The sequence below is a fragment of the Dama dama genome, chromosome 14, assembly GCF_033118175.1.
Source record: "Dama dama isolate Ldn47 chromosome 14, ASM3311817v1, whole genome shotgun sequence".
NCBI lineage: Eukaryota > Metazoa > Chordata > Mammalia > Artiodactyla > Cervidae > Dama > Dama dama.
The window spans coordinates 25,194,956-25,219,558 of record NC_083694.1 but is presented as its reverse complement, the minus strand read 5'-3'; the positions used below and the strand labels follow the sequence as shown (position 1 = coordinate 25,219,558).

General features: G+C 39.1%; 1 protein-coding gene across 2 annotated transcripts; it reads right to left on the bottom strand.

The window, feature by feature from the left end:
- Positions 1-8,866: 8,866 nt before the first annotated feature.
- On the bottom strand, positions 8,867-23,271 carry CNIH4 (cornichon family AMPA receptor auxiliary protein 4). Of its 2 annotated transcripts, XM_061160136.1 has the most exons (6): positions 23,136-23,180; positions 19,613-19,681; positions 17,238-17,413; positions 14,304-14,416; positions 12,141-12,281; positions 8,867-9,064 (listed from the first exon to the last, which is right to left on the bottom strand). In XM_061160136.1, exons 4-6 carry the CDS (start codon positions 14,369-14,371, stop codon positions 9,037-9,039), a joined length of 237 nt encoding a protein of 78 aa, XP_061016119.1. In that variant the 5' UTR covers positions 14,372-14,416; positions 17,238-17,413; positions 19,613-19,681; positions 23,136-23,180; the 3' UTR covers positions 8,867-9,036. The 2 variants fall into 2 exon arrangements, with proteins under 2 accessions (XP_061016119.1, XP_061016118.1); XM_061160135.1 differs by lacking the exon at positions 17,238-17,413 and having other exon boundaries at positions 23,136-23,271.
- Positions 23,272-24,603: the final 1,332 nt, after the last annotated feature.

Sequence of the window (24,603 nt, the reverse complement as noted above, 5' to 3'; positions counted from 1 at the left end):
TGTACTCCCTTTTAATTCAATAAACAGAATGAATAAGTAATTGCTGCTGTGTTAAATCTAATAGCCATTAATCTGAGTGTTTAAATAGTACTGTTTTTACCTAGAACAATCAGTTTGCTGAATTTGACATCCATAGATTCACCTGGAGTGTTTTAGCAGTGCTTAGCCAGTTTATCTTTTTAAAGAGCTATTGTATGTAATTGTGGATTAATTTAGAAAATTTTCAGGAACATTTGCATTTTAAAGGAAATGCTGCATATGCTTCTTCATGTTCAAAAACGTTGTTCAGTCACCCAGTCATGTCCGACTCTGCAACCCCATGGACTCCGGTGCGCCAGGCCTCCCTGTCGCTCATCATCTCCTGAAGTTTGCCCAAGTTCATGTCCATTGCATCAGTGATGCCATCCAGCTAACTCATCCTCTGACGCCCTCTTCTCCTGCCCTCAATCTTTCCCACCATCAGGGACTTTGCCAATGATTCAGCTTTTCACAACAAATGACCAAAATATTGGAGCTTCAGCTTGCATCAGTCCTTCCAGTGAGTATTCAGGGTTGATTTGCCTTACGTTTGAATGGTTTGATCTCCTTGCTGTCCAAGGGACATTGGCAGTCTGCCTTGACCTGGGTTTGATCCCTGGATTGGGAAGATCCCCTGGAGAAGGGAAAGGCTGCCCACTCCAGTATTCTGGCCTGGAGAATTTCATGGACTGTGTATAGTCCATGGGGTCGCAGAGTTGGACACGACTGAGCGACTTTCACTTCATTTCACTTCTTACAGTCCAGCTCTCACAGTGGAGGTAACAAATAGATTCAAGAGATTAGATCTAGTTAACTGTACCTGAATAACTACAGGCGGAGGTCCATAATATTATACAGGAGACAGCAAATGAAACCATCCCAAAGAAAAAGAAAAGCAAAAAGGCAAAGTGGTTGTCTGAGGAGGCTTTACAAAGAGCTGAACAAAGAAGAGAAGCAAAAAGCAAGGGAGCAAGGGAAAGGTATATCCAACTAAACACAGATTTCCAAAGAACAGCACGGAGACAAGAAGGCCTTCTTCAATGAACAGTTTATAAAATTAGAAGAAAACGGGAAAAGTGTAGAGATCTCTTTAGGAAAATTGGGAGATACCAAAGAAACATTTCACCCAAAGATGGGCACAATAGAGGACAGAAATGGTGGAGACCTAGTGGATGCTGAAGAGATGGAAAGAACACACAGAAGAACTGTACCAAAAAGATTTTAATGAACTGGATTGCTATGATGGTGTGGTCAGTCACCCAGTCAGACATTCTGTGCAGTGAAGTCAAGTGGGCCTTAGGAAGCACCGCTGTTAATAAAGCTAGGAGATGCAGTGGAATTCTAGTAGAAGTATTCAAAACCCTAAAGGATGAATGCCATCAAGATGTTGCATTCAATATGTCAGCAAATCTGGAAGACCCAGCAGTAGCCACAGGACTGGACAGTTTCAAAAATACTACTACATCTGAAATTGTGCAGTTAGGCAGTGGAAATGCTGACAAGGGGCGAAAATAGATTTCCAATTTGAAATGAAAATTTATTTCATAACAAATATATAGTTCTTTAAAGATCTCCTTGAAGAACACATTCAGTATATACAAAGCTATATAGTACACTTGTATTTATGAAAATGAAAACCAATTGCCCATCAGTGAATTACTACAGAAGTAGGCTTTATGATTTTTACTGCCAAGAATGACGTTCACAGTAGAAGGAAGTTCAAATGTGGAAAATCTGTATTTGGCAGGCAGTGAGTGGAGAGTCAGCTTAGGATAGCAGATCCACTGGTGAGGCAGGGTAGTGTTTCCGCACACTGCTCCCCTCTTCAAAGGTATGGTTACCACTTACTCTGATCAACAGGCAAGAGGAACTTTTTCTACTTGAGTCTTTAAATATACAGCTACACTTGGCCGATTTAGCTTAGTCAGATTATCCCTCTGTTTAAAGCTTCAGGCCAGATCCCAGCAGGTATAGAAAACTTCCCAACCTTAATAAAATTTTAAACACAATTCTCTTCCACTGAAGCAAGAGAAAAGTTGATGGTCTTTAGTTAACATCATTTCATGACTTGACATTTTTTCCAGAAAGACTTAAACCTGTAAACATTCAACAAACAAAATCAGCCCATCATCCTGTCACTCGTGCCCATGCTGTCATATTCGCTCTTGCAGCCCCGTGGACTGTGGCCCGCCAGGCTCCTCTGTCCGTGGGGTTTCCTAAGGAAGAATACTGGAGTGGTCAATACTTCCAACAATTCTAGGTGCCTGCCATTGGTTTTATGGCAGTGGGCTCTTCTCCCTCAAACTTGATGAGTGTGCTTACCATGAGCATCTCCTTTTCTGATGTGGAGATTAGTGGCTGCTTTGGTCACTGTATTAAATGGATATAATGAGTCCAAGCCTTTTTTCTTTTTATAGCCTCAGGGAAAACATCTTATTTAAGATATAATTAGCCATAGTGATAGACTGTATCTATAATTCAAACAAATACATTAATGTTCTTCATTTAAGTCCTGCGTGGCTTCATTTTTAATATATTAAAATGCAGCTACATATTGAATTGGGAGTTGTGTACCAAGTAGTTTCCAAATACTAACTTTCCCTCTTCCCCCAAATGGGAAAATACCAGTTTGCAGCCTGTGAATTTAGAAAAGCGGTCTTGATTGTATTATCAATGAAAAATTTGTTCTAAAAGTTCTTTCACACTGTTTAAATGGGTTCTTTTTCCCCTGTTAATGGATCCACATGAAGACCTTTTCAGTAGGATTTTGTTTCCTTGTCCACAAAGAACTGATAAATTAACTGGTTTCATTTTAATTTCCTTTTCCTTTGTATACTTTCTCCTAATGTTTGTGTATATAATTGGAGTGCTTACTGGATACCAGGTACTTTATATACATTATTTAAACTTCTGTCTCTGTAAGCAAGAATTGCTCACTTTTTTTTCAGTGATAAACTCAGGCTTAAGAAAACTAACACACTTAATAGGTGGTAGCATTGGGATTTTCAAACTCATTTTTATTCCAAAGCCTGTGATTTTAACTCCTAAATCCAAGTGCACGTGGGACTCAAGGCTTTTTTTAACTTTTAGATTTCTAAGCCATCTTCAGATTATGAGTCAGATTTGTTAACACACGAGGTAACTATGTTGTCAGCTGGCACTTACTGATGGTTTTTGAAAACTGGGGGACTGTGCGACATTACTTTAGCAGTGAGACCAAGAATTAAAAGTAGGAGCAAGAATGGTATTGAGAGGGGCCAACCACAGCGCTCGAGCTTCCCTGGTAGCTCATCCACCCGCAATGCAGGAGACCCCCTCAGCTCCTGGGTTGAGAAGGTCCCCTGGAGAAGGGGACAGCTACCCACTCCAGTAGAATTGCCTGGAGAATTCCATAGACTGTATAGTCCATGAGGTTGCAAAGAGTTGCTGAGCAACTTTCAACCACAACGCTATACACTAGTTGATTATTAAGTAACACGATTACAGAACAGGTATTCCTTTGGGCTAATGTATTTGGTGCTTACTTTAGGCCAGTCACTGCAGATGAGCCACTCATTTCATTCTCATTTAGTTCTCATTCTCAAGGTAGCCTCACGGGGCAAATACTAATTTCCATTTTACAAATGAGGGAAGTAGGTTTAAATAAATTAACCGGTATGAAGGAGCTGGGATTCAAAGCCAGGTGCCCCTGAGCTTATGCTTTTAGCCACTATGTCATACAAACCTTCCTTGGTCTGTAGATGTCCACTTAACCCTGGATTAAAAATTGACTTAAAACTTGTCAAAGATAGTTAAAACATTTAAGGGCCCACTTGACTGATTCTAATTGTGTAGTTCATAGAAGAAAATGACACCTGTGAAATTCTATATTTTTCTCCATATAATAAAACAGGCTTATGAAGTTTTATAGAAGAAAACCTCCATAGTAAATATGAATATCTCAATTGTTTTATAAAGTAGTGGTTAGAAGTAGTGGTTTTGGAATCATCAGAACTGAGTACAAATCCTGTAACTTGCATGTCACTTTAGACAAGTACTTAAGCTGTCAGAGTTAGTTCCCTTACCTAAGAAAGGATCTAACAGTATCTTATCAGACAGCATTGTGATGGGTGAGAATGTACACAGTAAAATTACAATTTTTTTTTAAGAGTTTATGGCAGAGGATGCAATCAGCAAAAGCCAGAATACTACAAGTTCTACACAACAAATGACTTGATTGCTATGTCAAATGAAACTATTTCTTCAACAAAATGCAAAGGAAAAAAGAGGGAATTGAGTAGATTAAGAGCCTTAAGAGAGACTAATCAAGTAAAACGTACAGATCTTTGGTGGATCCTGATGTGAACAAATTGTAAAACTTGAGCCAGTGGGGCAAATCAGAGCACCAGTTGGCTGTTTAGTACGTAGTAGTTGCCAACTTATGTATGATACTGGGACTTACAAAAATATTACATATGTAATGTCTGGTACTGGCTTCAAAATAGTGTGAGAGAGGGAAAGTAGTAGATTGTGGATAAAACAAGAATGCCCTTAGGTTTGATTACTGTAGCTGGTAAAATAGAAAATTACCAATTAACGTGGACTAGTCCTATTACTGTCTTCCCCAAAGTTAGTATTTTATATAGACTTACACCAGAAGACTAGCCTCGCCCTGCATATCTCTTAGAGATTAGATGCAGTGGCAGCCAAACTTGCTTTTAATTGAGCTGTTGAGTTCAACCCTCACCTGGTTGGCATCCAGTCTGTGAAATAGGCTGTTGATCAGATCAAGTATAAGATCAGACTCTAAAACTTGATTTCCTGTTACATCCTCTCCTTCAGAGTTATCAATTTGAATGAACTGAGCTGTGAAAACACATGAAGGACTCAAGCTCCTTCCTTGTTCAAGTGCCAGTCTCTTACCCTAAGAGTATATGGTACTTAGAATATCATATTTAAGATGAACTATGTCCCCTGGGTCAGTAACAAAGTGGAGACTGATAAAACACAGGGTGTAAAAGTGAACCAAGAATACGAGAGATGGCTGGAGAGAGATGATGTAGTAGGGGGTAACTTGGCACCTGACGTCTTCTCAACCTCTACACACAAGGTGCTCCGCTGGAGAACAGCAAATTCAGTTTTTGTTAAGCTGACTCACTTTTTGACTAGGCACTAATATTGAATGGGAACTAATACAGATGAAACCAAGATTGCTCTGTAAATGGAAGCAGCAAACCAAATACACAGCAGGGACGCCACAGTCAAACCTCTGAACTCTCAGCTAGCTGACTCGGACTGCCCACCCACTCACTCTTCCTCACCCAGCTTCAGAGGGAAGCAATTGAGAGCAAAAACAGCTTTTGTCAAAGAATTTATTCTGAAGAGAATTTGAGCTCAGTACCAACTTAGTGATCAATTCCTTTAACATCTGTGTCCTAAAGGTTATTATTACTGTGGTTACTGAAGTTCACAATGCTAACTCCTAAGGCTTTGAATGACCCTCAGTCCTCAGACTATATTTACAGCCATACAGTTTGACTACTATCTTTTAGAATTTTCATGGTAAGTATGGCTTAAACCCAAAAGGCTTCACTGACAAGTTCTCACAAAGGCCTAACAGCCCGTTCTCTGAATGACCTTACTCACTGTAGTGTCGCTACACCAAGAGTATTTCAAGCTTTGTTACACGACATTGCAAAACAGTAAATCTGGCCCAAAGTACATATATTCAGGTGGCACCAATCTAGATAATAAGATTATCATGGAACTTCAGATTTCCCTTCTCTATCTTGCTGCCTGTTTTCATATATTAGAACAATTTTATTTACATTTGAGAATAATTAATTATACCTAGTACATAATTCTTATCACAATTACTGACAAAATATTACTTGTGAGTAAAGTTCACAAGTCTCAAGTGCACCAAATACAGCTGTTTCCTTTCCTAACCTAGCATGTCTTAGAACATTCCATAATGTGACTGCCTCGAAAACAGACGGTAGACTTTGATTATGTTGCTCCATTACTTCTGACTTCTCTGACGTAAAGGACATCAGTTAAGACTTCAAGCTGAAAGAGCAATAGAACAACACAATCAGATTTACTTCTTTTTTTGTTTTTTTTCTTAGAAGTAGTGTCATCTTTAATTTGCACACAAAGAAACTGAGGCTTGAGAAGGTTAATAACTTTAACTGGAAGATGCAGGGCTTGAAAATCTCAACCCAGAACTGTCTACTTCCTAAGTCCATCTCCCTTCTTCTATGTCACATTTATTCGTTCATTCAACAATAATGTATTGTTTCTGTGTGCAAGGCACTGTATTAGGTGCCAGGAGCAACAGAAAGAAGATACAAACATGAATAAGAATATAATCTGCCCTCCAGGAGTATACAGTCTAGTAGGAGAGATGAATTGCATATAAATGACCACAATACCAGATAGAAAGTGGTGAGAGCCACAGAAGAAAAACTTCCATTGGGGAGCTTTCTTATCTTTCAAAGTTCAGGTGTGGAGAAGCAGATTTGGACAATATTATTCCTTTGTCATCTGTGTGGCATGAAACGGTGGCTGTCAGGCTTTGAAGAACTAAGCTGTGCCTTAGATCTTTCTTCTCAGCTCTCTTAGCTGAGAGTCCCATGATCAGTAAAGGCACCTGCTACCACTGAAGGGAGGGAAGGAGAAGGACAGAACAGACAGATAAAAGTATTCTGCACCCAGGAGCACGTCACTGCAGCCTTCACTGGCTGGGCCCTGGGTACTATCTTCACAGACAGACAGGGAAGAGGAATGATACGAGAGAGAGAACACTAGACTAACCAGCAGGATTCCAGATGCAGTCCCTGGGGCGCTGCTCTCTAAGATGAAGTTAGACCAAAGGATTTCTAAGGGCCTCTGTAACTCTCCAATCAGATAAAAGCATAGAAAATTAATCTTTAGCATCTTAACCACAGCTCTTAAAAGTCACTGCTCTTTCCCTCTTCATCATTTGTAGAAGAGCCCCTAAAAAATAAAAACAAAAAACTAGAGTTACCCCCTTTCCTGGCTTTGATACAGACAAGCAATATAAGAAAGGTGGTTTTGCTTTTAACCACAGTTAATGTTTCAGAAGTAAAGAGCTCCTGTCTTTTGTTGTAAACAAGGCAACTTTCTGATCTGCTCAGCCTCTGCTCTGTGCCCGACGACATGTAAACTGACAGCCAAATGCTCTCAACTACATGGAGTTTCTATTTTGGTTACTAAGAATACTTGATATATTCAATACCTTGTAATAAACTATAATGGAATAAAATAAAATTTGAATCACTATGCTATAGATATGAAACTAACACAACATTGTGAATATTGCCATTTTTTTTTTAAATATTTGAATGAGAAGGTAAAACATTTTGTTCAACAGCCCTCCACTACCTTTGAGCTTTCTGAAGCTTTCTTTTTTATCTCTCAGTTCTAAATTTTCCAACACCTTCACTGCTTTAAAAGCTTGAGCAGAACATTTAGAGGCACTGGAAGTTAGGGATACAGCCAGAGTTAAGTGACAGTTTTTTTTTTAAACAGAAGAAGGTGCCTAAGAAAGAAAAGGTAAGAGAGATGCAAACAAACTAGCTTCTATGTTACAGCTCCTTGGCTCTTTGCCTGGAAGAAATACAAGATAACCCCAAGGAGCAATTTCTGAGACTTGCAGACCAAAAGAACCAAGTTCACTTTGCTACCATTTCACCCTTCCTTTCACGTGTGGCCAGGGCATACCACCATCGTCAAAATGTGGGTCTGTCCATAAAGGGAGTTTTGCTTAGTGGCTCTCTGGCTTCTGCCAAGGAAAGGCCTAGTCCAAGGCTGAAAGGACATGCAACATTTGATATTTGGTGACCATACAGCTTATCTGGCTAGCCAATTCTGCTTCCACAGACTGAAGAATCTCTTTGGACTCTGTCATAAAACACAGCCGTGTTTCACCGAAATACCAGCGCCTCCAAGACATTAAAACACAAAGGAGAACTAAGAATAAAATGTTAGGTTCACTTCATCTGGCATACAGAACCTAAGTTAACTTCTCTCGACAACTGCAAGAATTGACAAATACTCCACGGAACCAAGTTTGATTAGATATTGCTATATCCATGACATGGACAAAGGGGTCAGTGCGTCAGGACAGAAGGATCAGTCAGGCACCAAGCAGAGGGCAGCAGGATCAACTTCATTGACGTTGAATGACCAGCTACTCCTGCATCTAACCTGATGAGCATCTTCTACCAAACCATCTCTCCAAACCCATTAAAAGACATATCAGAGAGATCAAATATAATTAGATCAATTAGAATACAAAACCAAGATCCAGCAAGAACCAGTGAGAATGTGTGAGTTTGAGGATAATTGTGGAGGCAGTGGCTTTTAAATGAAAGCTCTTGATAAAATTTGTTTTGGCTTATTTTCCTTTCTATAAGCAGGAATTACATTGTACCTGTAATGGCTTGTAAGGCTTCACAAATTCAGCAAAGAAATAAATATATTTTTGAAATGTCATTTTTATGTTAACATTCTTATGAAAAGATATTTGGCTTACAGTCCCCTAAATCTGTAAACCATGTGAAATACAGGAAGCCGCCACAATACAGGCAAAAGGGTAGTTTAGTTCCTCTCTTCCTTTGTCCAGACTAACGGTATGGTTTTGTACTCTTGACCTGAAGAGCCACCTTGCTCATCTATTACACTTTCCGTTTATAGCATGTCCTTTTCTCTTTGGCATGCAAGGCTGGAATGAGTCCTCTTCCTACATACAAATAACTGTCTTCTATATACAGATGATGAAACACACCTTCACATGTTGGGGGTTCAGGTTAAAGTTGAGAACCAGAAAGCTACAAAAACTCAATTCATGTTTTTTAAATACTTTATATGGTAAAAATACAGCAAAAATATTTTTTGTTCAAAGAGGAAAAAATATACTGCTATGGTCACGGTTCTAAGGATGATTTAAGTAGTCTCTGGCTCCTCAACTGTGCACTGTAGTGTAGGCTGACTTCAACCACGGCTGCTCCAGCTTCAGTCATTTATCAAAGCTAAAATCATACTGTGGAGAGAAGAAATTCATGTTACTAATGTTTCCTTAGGAATGTTCCTACAGAGTCTGTTCTGTACAGACCTGCATCCCTAAGGCTCACCAGGGGACACTCGTTTGGGTAAAAAGCAACACCTAAAGGGAAGAAGATCTCTATTGGGGCACCAAGAGGCTCTAATGTTTCAAGAAAGAAGGAAGGAAGGAAAGAAAGAAACCTGGGGTAGAGGCAAGGGTAGGGAGTATAACCTAAAACCAATGTTGGACTATAGTTGAGGAAAAACAGGCTATATCCAGGGAAAAAACTTTCTCTATGGAGGTCTCTGAAAATGTTGTTCCTACTCCTGGAACCCCTCCTCTCACACCCTACATTCCTCTCAGGCTTCATGACCCCCCAGCTTTGGCACCTCCTCTGAGAAGGCCTCTTGGCCCTGGGCAGTGGCCGGGCCTCCCTCCAGAGCTCCTTGGCTTCTGCGTGCCTCAGCTCCTGTCCACTTTCATTTTCCAGGTGACACCCACGTACTGCCATGACACAGGGATTCTGTGCTGCTCCTTTGTATCAAATGCAGTGTCTGACGTGTGGTGATCACTCAATAAATACGCCATTAAAACCACCACATTTAACAAGAGTAACAAGACTATCATCTTTAACAGGAATTAGCCTTGCTCTGAGATCAATGACTAAAAAACAGAAAAATACCCTTACATTGCTGCTGCTAAAAGTGATTAGTTGTCCAAATTTAACCAAACTAACAGTAGGCACTGCATAGCACAAATTAATGGTAGTAACTAATATTTTTCAATGTGTTTTTTAGTTTACTAGAGGTCAGCACAAACCAAAGTGCTTTATGTGCATTATCTCATTTAATCCGCATCATAATCCCATGAGGCAGATACTATTATTATCTCATTTTCAGAGGAAGAAACTGAGGCACAGAGAGGGTAAGAAACTTGCCCCAGGTCACACCATGAGGAAGTAGCAGCTTCCACCAGATTCGTACCCAACAAGCTCCAAAGGCATAGATTCCACCAATCTCTAAAGAAGATGGGCATTTTTGCCCTTTAATTCTATTTAACAAACCCCAAGTGTCCACAAGGTGCCACGGTGTAACGCCCCATGCGAGGAGTGGCAGGTGACATAGAAGGAGCAGCATAAATCCCTACATTAGAAATTGATGATTCAGAATTATAAACACTTTTTAAAGACAACAACCAAAAGCTAAGAGGAAAGTGTTAGAAGGACATCTTCTGAAATTACTCTTCCATCCCGAACCTCTGGGCTACAGGGAAATGCCAAGGAACAAGGTAATAGCACCATGGCTAAAAATGATAAGCTAAGAAGGGAAGGGGAAAAGAAGGGGAAAGAAAGAAAAAGAAAGGATGCATTCAGTGAGGAATGCAGCTCCTCAGCCAAACCAGTTTTATAGGTTGCCTATCTTTTATTTCATTGTAAAGGACCCTTCCTTAAACCTTCCCTCAACTGCTTTCTGATTCTTCCAATCCCCAGTCTTCAGTCCATCTTCCCATCTCTTTAAATTCAATAGCTAAGAACTAAGAAAGTCTTGTCAATTTTAAAATCCTATGATTTTGAGTCTACTAAGCAAGATACTGCTCCCTAATCCTATGTTTACACCTCGGAAGTGTGGCTACACTGGCTTTGCCCCTAGATGTCTCCAGAAGCTCATGTTATCAAGACTCAGGAGGCATCCACCCTAGTTTACTCTCCAAAAGCATAAAACCTGGAGGGGAGAGGAGGATGAAGAAAGGATAACCACCTTGCCTTTTGCCTCTGACAAATAGAAGGGAACATATATGATGGTAATGATACCTTCATGTGGTTTGACTTTAAAAGTAATAAAAATGAGAATAGATGTATCACTGTATTCTTAATATTAAACTTCTTTGCTCTTTATTATTTATGCTAGGATCTCTGCATCTTTAATGCGAGGATTAAAAATTAAACACAATCAACAATCAACAATAAGATAAGGTATGAGAACCAGAAACTGGTACTAGTGTGCTTTTCTGGTCCTATTTTTAAAATATAGGAAAGCAAACAAAATAAATACTAAAAAGGAAATCATCTAAACTCTAATTTCAACCTAATCTATGCTAGTGGGTGTAATTAGCACAGCAAAAGAATTTTAGGAAGCCTGCTTTCTCAGGCAGAGGCTAAAATGGCTCTATTTCAGAAAAAAATAGCAAATTTTAGAAATTCTTATCTAGGTACAATTTCTAATTATTAGGACTCTTTTGAGTGACAGGAGTTTAGTTCAGTACAAGTTTTTTCCTACTAGTCTTATGCCCATGTGGAAATTAAAATTTACCTCAGGAAAACAAATATGATACAGTTAAGCTTGGATACAAAAGTTAAGCCTTAACTTCTAGCCTCTTAAAGGCTTAATCAAATCATACACACACATGACAATTTTTTTCTATTCTTTGGTCTATCCTATGGGTCTATAATGGGTAAAGAAAGAAGTGGCATGTTATCTCTAAAACTTTAGGTAGTAAATTTAATTTTAAAACAGGACAGCATAAGGCTTGCAATGTGTGACAGCTAATCCTTCATATTAATTCTTACTTCCAATCTAACTGGAAGACTGATGCAGTCTTACCAGAACAGACCACTTGCATCTTGGAGAGAAGGCCATCACATCTAAATTCCCTAACACCAAGAAAGATCAGCCCAGTATGGATAAAAGTTGTTGAGAACTGCTGTCAGTGGTCTGACACCCAGAAGACCCATGAGTGGGAAAGTCTCTGGGAGTACATTTAGAAATGCTTAAAACAGGCAGTAAGACCTCATAACTAGACACCAGGGCAGGGAAAGAAGAGCAAAGACAGTCTTAAGGATGTGGACAGCCTCAACAGTTAAGGAGTAACTAATAACATGGAGTAACTACTGCAGGTCAGACAGAATGCTGATTCAATGACATGACATAAAAAAAACTCTACATAGGTCACAAGAAATTCACATAACCCCCCAAAGTTCTGCAATGGCCAAATAAAATCTCACAGAACAGTAATATCTCACCTGTCGGAAGCAGGCATGGCATCTGGGGAAGTGCCAAGAGGACCGTAAACTCACCTGTAAAGATACATGAAGAAACAGAGGAGGTGGAAGCCGAGTTTGATCATGGCTTCTTTCATGTGCGACTTCAGCTGCCCTCGATTGTGTATTTCCGTTGGATCAAATACTCCCATGTTACCACTGGGCACCATGATGTACCTGATAAATTAAAGGATGTACATACATTAGAAAGAAAATCAAACCATCAGCATAAACATTGAAAAATAAGTAACCAGTAATAATCAAACTTTAAAAATGAATCAGTCATAGTTATATTCAGACCATATATTGACAGAGTATTATAATGATATCACAGGTCATGACTTAAGTTTTCCTTTGAAAGATACAATACTATTAATTTTTGGTATAATTCCTGCCCTCTGAAACAAATCCACTAATATTCTAGAGAAGGATATTTTATGTACTAAGACCCTTTTACTCATTTTTTGTAGAAAACTACTGAATCAGTAATATCTATAGCTGTCTTCCTTTAGACAAGTGAAAGGAGCCGCAAAAACCAAACCAACCTGATCAAATTCTTAGAAACTTCTTCATCTACAAAGTTCTAAATTAACTAATGCAATTCCCTTCCCCTTCACAACGTGTTTGTAAGGAAGAGTAGTGTCAAACATAACTATTCCCATTTCACAGATGACACTAAAAAGAGAGATTCTATATCCAGAATGCAGGCTAAGCTGCTTCAGTCATGACCGACTCTCTGTGACCCTATGGAGTGGCCTGCCAGGCTCCTATCCATGGGATTCTCCAGGCAAGAATACTACAGTGGGTTGCCATTTCCTACTCCAGGGAATCCTTCTGACCCAGGGATAGAACCCACATCTCTTATATCTCCTGCATAAGCAGATTCTTTACCACTAGTGCAAACTTGGAAGCCCAGAATAAAGCCCTCATATTTTATGCTCCTGCTGATCAACAGATGTGTCTCAATCTGCATGGTAAACAAACAGTACTTGCCTTAAAAGAGCAATTTCAAGAAGACAGAAATGATTTAGGATAAATGCTACTTTGGTAAAATAAAACTCTTCTTCAGTGAAGACTATAAATGGATAGTTCAGACACAAATGCAGTGCCTAACTTTACATGACTCTTAAAAAGAAGATTATATTTAATTAAAATATAAATTGCATTTAGATTTAATTTAATTCTAAACATTAAATTAAATAATACTGTTTTGACAAATAAGAACTGTACTTCTTATAGTGATGGAGGTATGACCACAGTGGGGGGAGGAGAACAGGGCTAGAAAGTCAGTACCAAAGACAAAGGGCGTGGAAAGCACACACCTAGTCCCCAAACCAGACCAATTCAATTCAGTGTTCCCACTGACTCAGACTCAGACTTGAAACATCTTGAAGACACTGCATTTAACATACTGTGAAGTCTATGGGGCTCTTGATAACATGACATTTCATATTTATAGAATACCGCTGTGTACACAGTAATACAAATGATAATCTTCCTCAATGATTCCTTTTACAAATAAGAAAACTGGGTAATTTTGAGAGCATCAGTGAGTTTAAGCATCTGAGCTTCAGCATTCACACTGTACCATCTGCACAACATGCGTGTCCTAACCTAGTACTGTTCATGACCTCTTCTCTTATGTCCAAGCTTCTTCTAGTCCAACCTTGGGTTCCTCACCATTACGTTTCTCAATTATGACTTCTGCAAAACGCAAATGGCTCTCTGAGTTCCACAAATCTTAAATTCTCCCTCAAATCCTAGTAGCACAAATGAATATCTGGATAACATTTTTACATTATCTAACATGCAAGATTTAAAATGAAATTTTCTTCGGAGCAATTCATGTACACTATAATTAAAAGCTGCAGATATAAATAATAAAGACCTTATATTATATTCTCAGGTTTTTGATTATTCATAAAGAAAAAAGGTAGATAATGAAAAAACAACTCAAGTCTTTAGACAGTGCAACATTAAATTTTTTTTTAACTTACACAGGTAAATTTGTGTTTTTACTACAAGACTGAGCCATGCAAATTGCTACTTTCCCAATATACCAAAGTGAATAAAAATGTATGCTGATTTAATGACACGTTCTGCTATCATTTATGACTAGCATATTTTTATTGGAGAAAAGAAAGCTGTCAAATCTCAAGTTTTTTTCTCTAAACAAAACAATAAACAGAAAGTACTCACCGATATATATTCCAAGAGGCAACAGGCAAGTTCAGAAGGAAGATGAACCAGTGCAATGAAATGAGCATTAGTACAGTGACAAGAGTATGGCCAACCAATTCTGGAATTACCCACTGCAAGGGAAGAACAGAGTTACCACATCTCATGCTGTGTTCTTCCTAAATGTACATGTTACTTGAAGCTAAATCAAAGGAGTACAGAAATCTTCCAAGCTAGTATTTCAAGATTACTTTTAGACTCAGATGTCCCAGATTTGCATACTGCTATCACTGCTTACCCTATGCAAATATGTCAGGACACAGCTTAAAAATAATGCCCTTAAACTTTAATTACATTTTATCCTAAGCATAGGTTCAGATTCATTCACTAAGCAGATATGAATGGCAACTAGAGAAAAAACAGAATGTTATTTACTCTCTATTCCAGTATCTGTGCTAAAATCTCTTACTCTAATTTGGGATGGCTTATATTCACAGTCATGCTGCCTTTCAAGTCAGAATATTTATCTATACATTTCCAAGCTCCAGAACCCTGGAGAAAATCATCTCACATTTACCAAACAAAAAAAAAAGTACTTTAACAGCTTACAATATCAGCTCCAAGTTGAACAAATATGATAAAGGACCAGGATAAAAGAATCCCAGACTATTGCTTTTATAGCACCCAATGCCCTTATCTATGCTCTTTATTGTGTAATATTCTAGTTCTCACGTATCAAGAGCCACAGTAGTGGCTTACGTACCACAGTATCTCATGTACCACAGAAGTGGCAGGCTCTCAATTCACCAATAGTCTTCCTCTCCTATGAATAGAAAATGTTTCTTCTTTCTTTTGTTGGTTTTTTTTTTTTGAGACTTTTCTTTTAATGGAAGTTAATACCTAGTATTTATGGAACCAGACACTGGCACTCCCAACTTGCAGAAAGGAGGAAAATAAAACTCAAGAGAGATTAAGTAACTTGCCCGAGGTCACAGAACTCCATAGTGGCAGGGCAATCAATGTAAGAGAAGCTCAGACTCACTGGCCCCAGGTCTCCTGCATTTAGATTTTAAATACATTTGGGGGCGGGGGTTGGGGGCCCACTGCTAGGAGGCTTGTGGAATCTTAGTTCTGCAACCAGGGATTAAACTCGCACCTTGGCAGTGAAAAGTGCAGAGTCCTAACCACTGGACCACCAGGGAATTTATTCCCTCAGACAGTTTTTTTTTTGGCTACTTTTTTTTTTTTAAATAAAGAACTGATCTTCTGGGCCTTAAACCTAATTTGCAATCAACAAGCACATTTTTTAATATGTAAATGTATTTTTACAGTGTAACCAATTTAACATAATGCTAGAATGGCAACCAACTCCAGTATTCTTGCCTGGAGAATTCCATGGACAAAAGAGCCTGGAGAACTACAGTCCATGGGGTCTCAAAGAGTGGAACACGACTGAGCTACTAACACATACACACAGTATGTGTAACCTGCAAAGTCAAATAAACCTGGAATAAAACCCATGCTCTATCCTATTTATCAGCTGTGCAATTTTAGGAAGTTACCTACCCTCTCTAAATTGTGATTTCCGCATCCGTAAAATGGAGATAATAACACACCTCAAGAGGTTGTTATAGAGAATTAGACCAAATAACATACATAAACCACATGCAAAATAAGCACTCAATAAATGTTAGCTGATGTTACTACTGCTACTCCCCTCCATGTTATCAGACCAACACAGCAGTAGCTTTCAAACTGAACTTCTTACTATGGGCTGCACTTTGTTTTACATAAACCTAAAACAAAAGTTTCAGGAAGCAACACTTGACCAAGTATAATAAATACTTGGTTTACTGACTTTCAACCAAGTCCTCTGTTCTCTTCCCTCATTAACAATGTGTTCTTCCCCTAACTTGTTCTCAGAATGCTAGCTCGAGGCTTGTTATCACCTAGGCAAGAGTTTGAAGGATCCTTCTCTGGAGTGCCTTAATGGCACAAGAGAAAACACCTACAAAAACTGCCATTTCAGGTACCCCCAAAAAAGGCAGAAACCAATTACCCTCAGTGAAGTCCACCTATCAGTCAATAGCCTGCACCGCCCAATGAGCTTCCAATGAGTATTTTACTGTTTTACCATAAAGTATGACCAGCCACATATCAGAAATTGAGGAAAGCCCTCAGTATGAAATAAGGGGGGAAAAGAAAGAGAAAGGAACTTGGAAAAAACAGGTATAATGTAGGTAGGAAGCAGAAGGAAGTTTCAAAAACTATAATCAATATCCCAGAGAGGCAGAGTCAAGTATGAACCAAGAGAACAAAAAGTTCTTAGAAATTAAAAGTTCAACATAAACTATATACATACTAGAAAATTCAGAAGATAAAACAGTAAATCTTACAAGAAGGTAGAAAAAAACTCAAAGGGACAAGAATAAGAAAAAAGAACTGGCAGATCAACCCAGCAGATAAACATCCAGCAAATCCAAGGTGCTGAAAGAGAAGAGAGAAAATAGAGGGGGAAGACATTATCAGAGAAAGAAGAAAATTTACCAGACTGAAGGAACCTCTCAGAAGCCCAATGAATGAATGAAGCAATGAGTAAAAAGGCCTAAACAAAGGTATACCACTGCAAAATTCCAAAACACTGAAAATTACCACAAATAAATAAATAAATAACCCCAAGGATAAAGAAAAGATTCTAAAGCTTCTGGAAAGGATGGAGGTGGGGGTGGGGGGAAAGAGGAGAGAGAGAGCCCATCCAAAGGACAAGAAATCAAAATGCACTAGATTTCCCAACTTGATCAACACTGGAAGTTAAAAGACACTGATCAAGCAAACTCCGAAAAAAAAAAAGTCTTCTCTAATCTAGAATTCTATACTCAGAGAAACTGTCAATCAAGGGAAAGGACTGGACATTTTCAAAGATGCAAGGTCTCAAAAAATTGAATTCCCATGTACCGAATCTCAAGAAGCTACTCCAGCAAAATGAGGTAGTAAGCCAAGAGAAAAGAAGACATGATTTCCAAGAATCAGGAGATCCAACCAGGAGTCCCAAAATGGAAGCTGTGAAAAGGTCTAAGAGCAACCGCTCCAGACTATAGCAAGAGGATGGAGGTCTTGAGGAGAAATGTCACCTGGAAAAAAACAACTGATAGATTATTTTATGTTCGAACCATGTAGAAAATAGTACTGAAAGACTTTAAAGATGCTATCTGAAAAGACAAGTTATTAGAAAAAAAAAATTAGAAAAATATGATCACTGTCTGCCATAGGCTCAGCAAAAAAAACATTACAATAGTACAACATGATATAAACATTAAATATAAACTTACCTGCAAACAAAAATAGAAAAACAGGAGTGATGTTTAGAAGTTGGTACCTAAGAACAAAATCTACCAATATTGACTCAGAAGTCAATAGATAATGTTGTAAAATTGATAAATCAAGTGGTGGGAGTTCCCTGGCAGCCTAGTGGTTAGGATTCTGGGCTTTCACTGCCTGGGTTCAATTCCTGGTAGGGGAACTGAGATCCTGCAACCCATGCAGTAGAGTTAAAAAAAAAAAGAAAAAAAGAAATAGCATTGTAAGCACATAGAGAAATAAGGAAGTAAATATCAGAAAAAAATTATCAGTTCAAGTGTTGAAATCAGTTGCCCCTCAAAAGCAAGACAGATATGACTTTAAAGGGTCAGGAAGGGTCTGCTGTTTTCACTGTGAGCTTTCTAATATTCTGACTTTAGTTGTGTGCAAGTATAACTTTCACAAAAACATTTTTAAAAAAAAGACTACTTAACTTCAAATTGAAGGAGTCACTTTCTCAATAGAAGAACCCAGGTAATCTTTTCTTTGTATTTAAATTTTTATTTTTGTAAAAGAAAGCCCACAAAATAGCCACCAAAAATACCGAGTAAGCAAGAAATATGAAATACACATACACATACACATGAGACGGATTTACCTCTCAGTAAAAAAATTATTCTTCTAAAGATGCGGAGGCCTATTCAACCACACTCCAATTTTTTATTTTTTTTTAAATTATATTTTATTTAAATACATTTTATCTTCCCTCTAGTTGAGGCACATGGGCTCAGTAGTTGCAGCTCACGGGCTTAATTAGTTGCCTCAGCATGTGGGATCTTAGTTCCCCAATCAGGGATGGAACTTGTGTCCCCTGCATTGTAAGGCGAAATCTTAACCCCTGGACCACCAGGGAGGTCCCTCCAATTTTTTAAAAAGGGGGAAGACCCTGCCTGGCACACAGGAGGACTTTAATTCTTTTTTAATTAATTAATTTTAATTTAAATTCTAAAAAAATTAAAAATAAAGATGAAGAGGCCTGAAATTAATGAATGTTATATTTCAATTATATCTTGAGGAAAAACAAGAACTCTGAAAGCATACCAGATAAACAAAATCCTTTCTTTAAATCTATCATTGTATTAAACCATATTCTGGAAAATTGGAAAGAAAGAAGGAAGGGAGAGGAGAGGAGGAATATAATTTGCCAGAAACTGTAACTTTTCTTTTTTTTTTTTTTAAACAGAAATTGTAACTTTTCAAGTATAACTCTATTTCCCTCATGGGTCAGAGAAACTAAGTAGACTGAAGATGTGAAAAGACCCATAAGAATTTTTAGGTCAAGCCAAAACGTGTTTCTCAGTATTGTATTTTTTTTCAGCATTGTATTTTTATATATACAATAAAGTATTTTATTGTATATATAAATATTTTATGAACTTTTTCTTTGGCCGCACTGCACAACACAGAGTCTTAACCACTAGACCGCCAAGGAAGTCCCCTTTACATGAACTTTTATATCCAAAAAACTTTTGTCTACTCATCTCATAAAATGAATCAGGACCAACTGGTTTCCTCATACTTAGAGAAGCTGGAAAATTCAAAGTTTTATTGCCAATATAAAGTTTTGATTATATACTAAAGATAAAACGGTCTGAAAACAAATCAACTAATTCAATTTCTCATCGAGCCACAAAAAGAAGGTCATCTTTCATTTAACAAAAAACAGACTGAGCTCTTTCCTGTGAGCAGGAAGGAGGGGGTTTGCACACAGAAGACAAAAACAATTACCTGATAATGAACCTTTACTAGTCTGAGTAATGGACAGAGGGACAAGGAAAAAGAGTAAAGAAACAAAATTTCAAGTTAAGTCTTCTGGTATGCTTTCATGATCGAAAAATATTCCAAAGCACAGGAGCTCCACCAACATCTCAGTGTATACCAAATACACATATGCTGACTATGTATAATAATCTCTAGCACAGAAAATGGAGAACTGTCTTCAAGGCCAAAAAACGAGGAAAGAAACGTCTTACCTTGTTTAATTTTGAGCAACATGATCTAGCATTAATGTAATCACATTCTAAATCAGACAATGTAATTATCTGATGATCAAGATAAGGAATTATTAGATTTCTTTTATAATAACTATTTAAGTTTCAGAAAGCAACCCCAGTTGCAAGGCAGATTTAGATCTGACTTGAAAAGATTCAGTTCTTTCCTTAAAGCTCATTTATTAGACACCTAAATTTTCTCATTTATGTTCTTTCAACAAGTTATTTTCACAGAATAATCCTCTTATTATGCACAATTCTAATGTGACCCATAACAGAACATTCCACCAGGATTCCTCAAGTGTCGAACAGTGGCTACAAGAAATGGAAAATATGACCCATATAAATAGTTTAAATGTTATAAACCTTAATTCCCAATAGTAGAAAAAGTGTTTATGATACATCCATAAGATATCTGAAAACTAAGATATTAAAAAAATAGGACACAAAACTATAAATTCAGCATGGTCTTAAGTTAGCAGTGTTTATGCTTTGAAAGTTGCATTACAGATAGTTTGTTTTCCCAAACCTTTTCCCTATTACCAAACTTTCCACAGTAAACATACATTACACTGGACTTACAGAAAAAATGGGTCTTAACACACAAATAAATATACAATATAATATAAACACACAAATAAAAACCTGAGGGACAGACAAACAAAAAAGGAAAAGTCTTCCACTCAATGTGTGGTATTTACTTTAAAATGCTCCCACAGACTCCTCACAATAGTTGGGAGAAAAATGAGAAAGAAATGGCAAAATGTTGAAAATCACTGAAGTAATAGAAACATGGGATTTATTACACTACTCTACTTTTATGTTTGAAAGTGTCCAATAAAATAGGTAAAAAGAAATGCTCTCAAGTAAATTCTATACATTTCCATATGGATAGTCCCCCCATTACCTCAGCACAGCTAAAATCAAAATCATCACTTTCTCCCCAAACTGTTCCACCTCCAATTTATTTCTGTCAATGACATAAGCATTATTTGTCCAGGCTCAAAATATGGAAAGCTGTTTCTGGATTCTCAGATTTCCAGATTCTCAGATTCTGGATTTCATTATCTCAGAATCAATTGTTACCAGGTTCTGTCAATCATTTCTTTCTCATGCCACTCACATTAACCCCTCCTTTCACCTGCCCACAAGTAGCATCCCACTCCAGATCCAAATGAACCTGTTCTCCAGTGGTTTCTTACCTTCCAGTCTTTCCTGTTTCCAACCTACTCTGCAGACTTATCTTCATGACACACCACTTTCTTTACATCAAAAAATTGTCAATGACTCACTATTGCCTAGAGGATAAAAGTGAAAGCCCTTCTCCTTAACAGTCAAACCCTCTCAAACTGAATCTAATCCAGCCTTTCCAAACCTGACCTTCGGCTGCCACCAAAAGTCAACCTTTTGCTCCAGATAGCCTATTCCTCCATCACCCAGAAATGCCATGAACACATCTGTCTCTGCACCTTTGCTCTTGACTGTGTCTAATTTTGAATATCCACCCCTTTCCTTCTCTGCATGTTTTCCTCTAGGTTCAAAGTCCAGGAAAACTCTTATTCCTAAAAAATGTATACTCTGATGATTTTCTACCTCTCGGCTCTAGTATTAAGCTTGTACAACTATTCAAAAATACAATATGCTGAATTTCATCAAAACACATCCTGAATGTATCTTAAAGTCTAAAACTCCACCTAGTAAGTGTCTATGTACATAAATTTGTATAAGCCAAGGCTTTTTTTTTTTTTTTTTTTTTTTGGCTGTGCTGCCTGGCTTTCAGGATCAGGGATGGAACCCAGGGCCCCAGCAGTGAGAGTCCTGAGTTCTAACCACTGAACTGCCAGGGAATTCCCTAGACAAGGTTATTTTAAATTATCAAGACTAGTTTTCCAAACTGCAATAAAAGAAATCCAAGTTTCATTTCTCTGAACTTAAGCTCCAGTTTCTTATGCCACAGGAGAGGTAGATCACCAAAAACTTCCTAAGGGATGCTGCACTTTCAAGTTCTCCAAGCCTAATAAAAGTCAGGGTTCTCTTCATCAGAAATCATCAGTTAAAGCAAAAACTACTGTTCAGTGAGGACTGAGGCGGGAAGGCAGAGTAACATTTACTAAGCACTGGCCATGGGGCAGGCATTGTGCTGCTAGATGCTTCGCACACCTCTACCGAGCACACATCTATCTATCTAGAAAGTAAACATTTCCCATTAAAAAACAAAACAAAACTGAGGCTTAGAGAGGTGAAACAATGTGCATAGCAAATTACTAGCTAAGCAAGGAGTCTTGATTCCAAGTTTTGTCTCATTCCAGTTCGACAGGTTGCCAGTCCATAATAAATTATAAAGCCACACTGAAAAATACTCTGTACAACCATCCTAATGCCAGAATGCTCTGGCAAACAAGAAGTTTAATTCTGCCAGAAAGAGACACATATAATTTCCAAGGGGAAAAAATAAAATGAAGAGTTTCTCATGCTTTTTCTTAGTTTACATTTAATTACTTAAAATTTTATTGTGCATTACATCACTAAGTGACAACTAAGTCATCACTGGGTGACAGTTAAGACCAAAAGCTTCCTCAAGAGCAAAGTGGTAGCCCCACACGCTTCCTAGAGTTCAAAGACCATTTATTAGCCCGGAAGATACAGTTTGAATACTGTAGCGCGAACGGCTATGCAAAATACGTAAGTTTTAAACACGCATCGACAGAGAAAACTAAAAGTTGAGAAACGACGGAGAATTAAATCACGTGTACAGATACTGAAATTTACAGATCTGCAACCAACAAGGGCAACGAAATAATCAGCTGTAGCTGGTTTTTAAAAACAAACCGTTCCCAGCACTCCCTACAAAACCGCATCGTGAAAGAAACACTTCACCCGCTTTTGAAATGAGTCAACTTCGGGATGTGAAAGGTTCCCTACAAGTTCCAACACCCGCGAGAACAAAGGGGCAGGCAGCGGGGGAGTTGCCCAAAGAAAAATGACAAGAGGCGCCAAATCGCCTGGCTCAGCGCGGGACGGTCCACGAGAGACCGCCCCCGGGACGTGGGCCCTCGCTCTCCGGACCCCGGGCATCAGGCGAAGGGCCGGGCCCAGGGCAGCTGCAAGACAAACCATGATCCTTCTCTCTCGAGGGCCAAAAAGGAAGTAAACCGCGACCCTCTCCCCCGAAGGCCACAAGGAAAGGCCAAGTGCCAGGGCTGGCGCATGGCAGAGCGGGTCCGGGAGTCGCGGGGGGCGAGAGGCGGCGGGCAGGCCGGGCCCGGGCGCTTCGAGAGTAAGGCCCGCTCGGACCCCCAGGTGACGGGCAGAGTTGGGCCACTGGGGCCCTCCTCCAGCCCAGGCTCGCCTCCAGCCGTGCCAGCTCCCAGGCTACCCGCGCCCGACGCCGGCCACCTCCCTGGTTCCCTCGACCCTGCCCTGGCCCCAACACGGGCCCAACCCCAGCCCGGTCCCTTGGACGGAGGGCCCCAGGCCGGCCTCCGCCCGCCTCAGGCAAGGATACGAAGTACACCGAAAGGAAGATGAGCGCGCAACAGTCGAGGAGAGAGAAGACGAACACCACCGCCTCCATCCTCCGCCGCAGCCGCCGCCGCCGCCGCCGCGCCGCTTCTTCCGTCAAACCGGCTCAAGTGACCCGACCAGCCCCGCCCCGCCCCGCCTCCTGATAGTCTTTGCCCTGGCTTGTCGGGGCGTGTAGTCCGCTCCGCCGGGACGCGGCATGCCGGGAGTTGTAGTCCATTTAAAAAAACTATCCCCCAGTCTGATGTATGCTGGGAAATGTAGTACGAATACCTATCAAAGAGGTGGACCAGGTCTCTAGCCTAAATCTGATTATTTCCAGAGATGTGACAAGCAATTAGTCAACAAGTGTTTACTGATCGCTTGTAATCTTCTGGATATCCAGTAGAACTTCTTTGCCATGTGCTAAATTCTTTAGATTCTGCACTGGACCCACCGGACCCCCTCACTTGGTAAGAGAATTTCATCTCAAAGTACATATCTAACCTCAACACTCCGGGCTTGACGGTTGAGACTTGCCCTTCCTGATCTCAGTTTCTCCGGAGATTTCACAGTCCCGTGCTTTTTCTTTGTTACAGCCCTGTTTCTCTCCACTCTATATTTTAAGATCTTTGAAAATTGAATATACTGTCTTATCCATTCATTTACCACAGATTTACCAACGCTTCCCTGGTGGCTTAGACAGTAAAGCATCTGCCTGCAGTGCGGGAGACCCAGGTTCTATTCCTGGGTTGGGAAGATCCCCTGGAGAAGGAAATGGCAACCCACTCCAGTAGTTCTGCCTGGAAAATTCCATGGACTGAGGAGCCTGGTGGGCTACAGTCCATGGGGTCCCAAAGAGTCGGACACGACTGAGCAACTTCACTTTCACTTTACCAACGCCACTTCTCTATATGCCAAGAACTTCTGTAGACTCCAGAGATACAGAAATGAGTAAAGCAGACAAGATGCTGCTCTTATCAGATGGGTGTGTGGGAGGAACAGACAATAAATAAGCAGCTAAATACAAGAAAAAGATAACTTCAAAGGGTTATAGGATCTATGAACAAACTTTATGAAAGTCATACATTCTTTCAAACACTATTTTATGAGTAACTAGCATATACCAATCCTGGACCTTAAAGATACGGAATGAATAAAAGAGAAAAAATATCCCTTATATTTTTTACAGTCGTAAAAAAATTGTTTACAATTTTTAAGTTATTATTTTAAAATAATTTATAATATTATTTTTATATTTTTAAAATATAAAAATATCCTTTAGATTTTAAGCTATATATTTTTTATATAGCTTACTTTACAGTCGAGGAGACAGACACATCCACACTTGCACACATACATACGTAAGTAAATATCCATGACAAGCAGTTTTCGGATTGGAGACTGACTGGTCAGAGAAGGCCAAGCTGAGGAACTGACATATAAGTTGAAATCTGAACAATAGCTATGTA

What these genes read in the sequence shown, in the direction of transcription:
- CNIH4 (XM_061160135.1), bottom strand. Translation starts at nt 23,204, where the DNA reads ATGGAGGCGGTGGTGTTCGTCTTCTCTCTCCTCGACTGTTGCGCGCTC. An exon ending in TCTTCCTTTCGGTGTACTTC is followed by an intron (nt 19,682 to 23,135) that starts GTATCCTTGCCT and finishes CTTGATCATCAG; the next exon opens with ATAATTACATTGTCTGATTT. An exon ending in TTCTTCATGTATCTTTACAG is followed by an intron (nt 9,065 to 12,140) that starts GTGAGTTTACGG and finishes TTCTCTCCACAG; the next exon opens with TATGATTTTAGCTTTGATAA.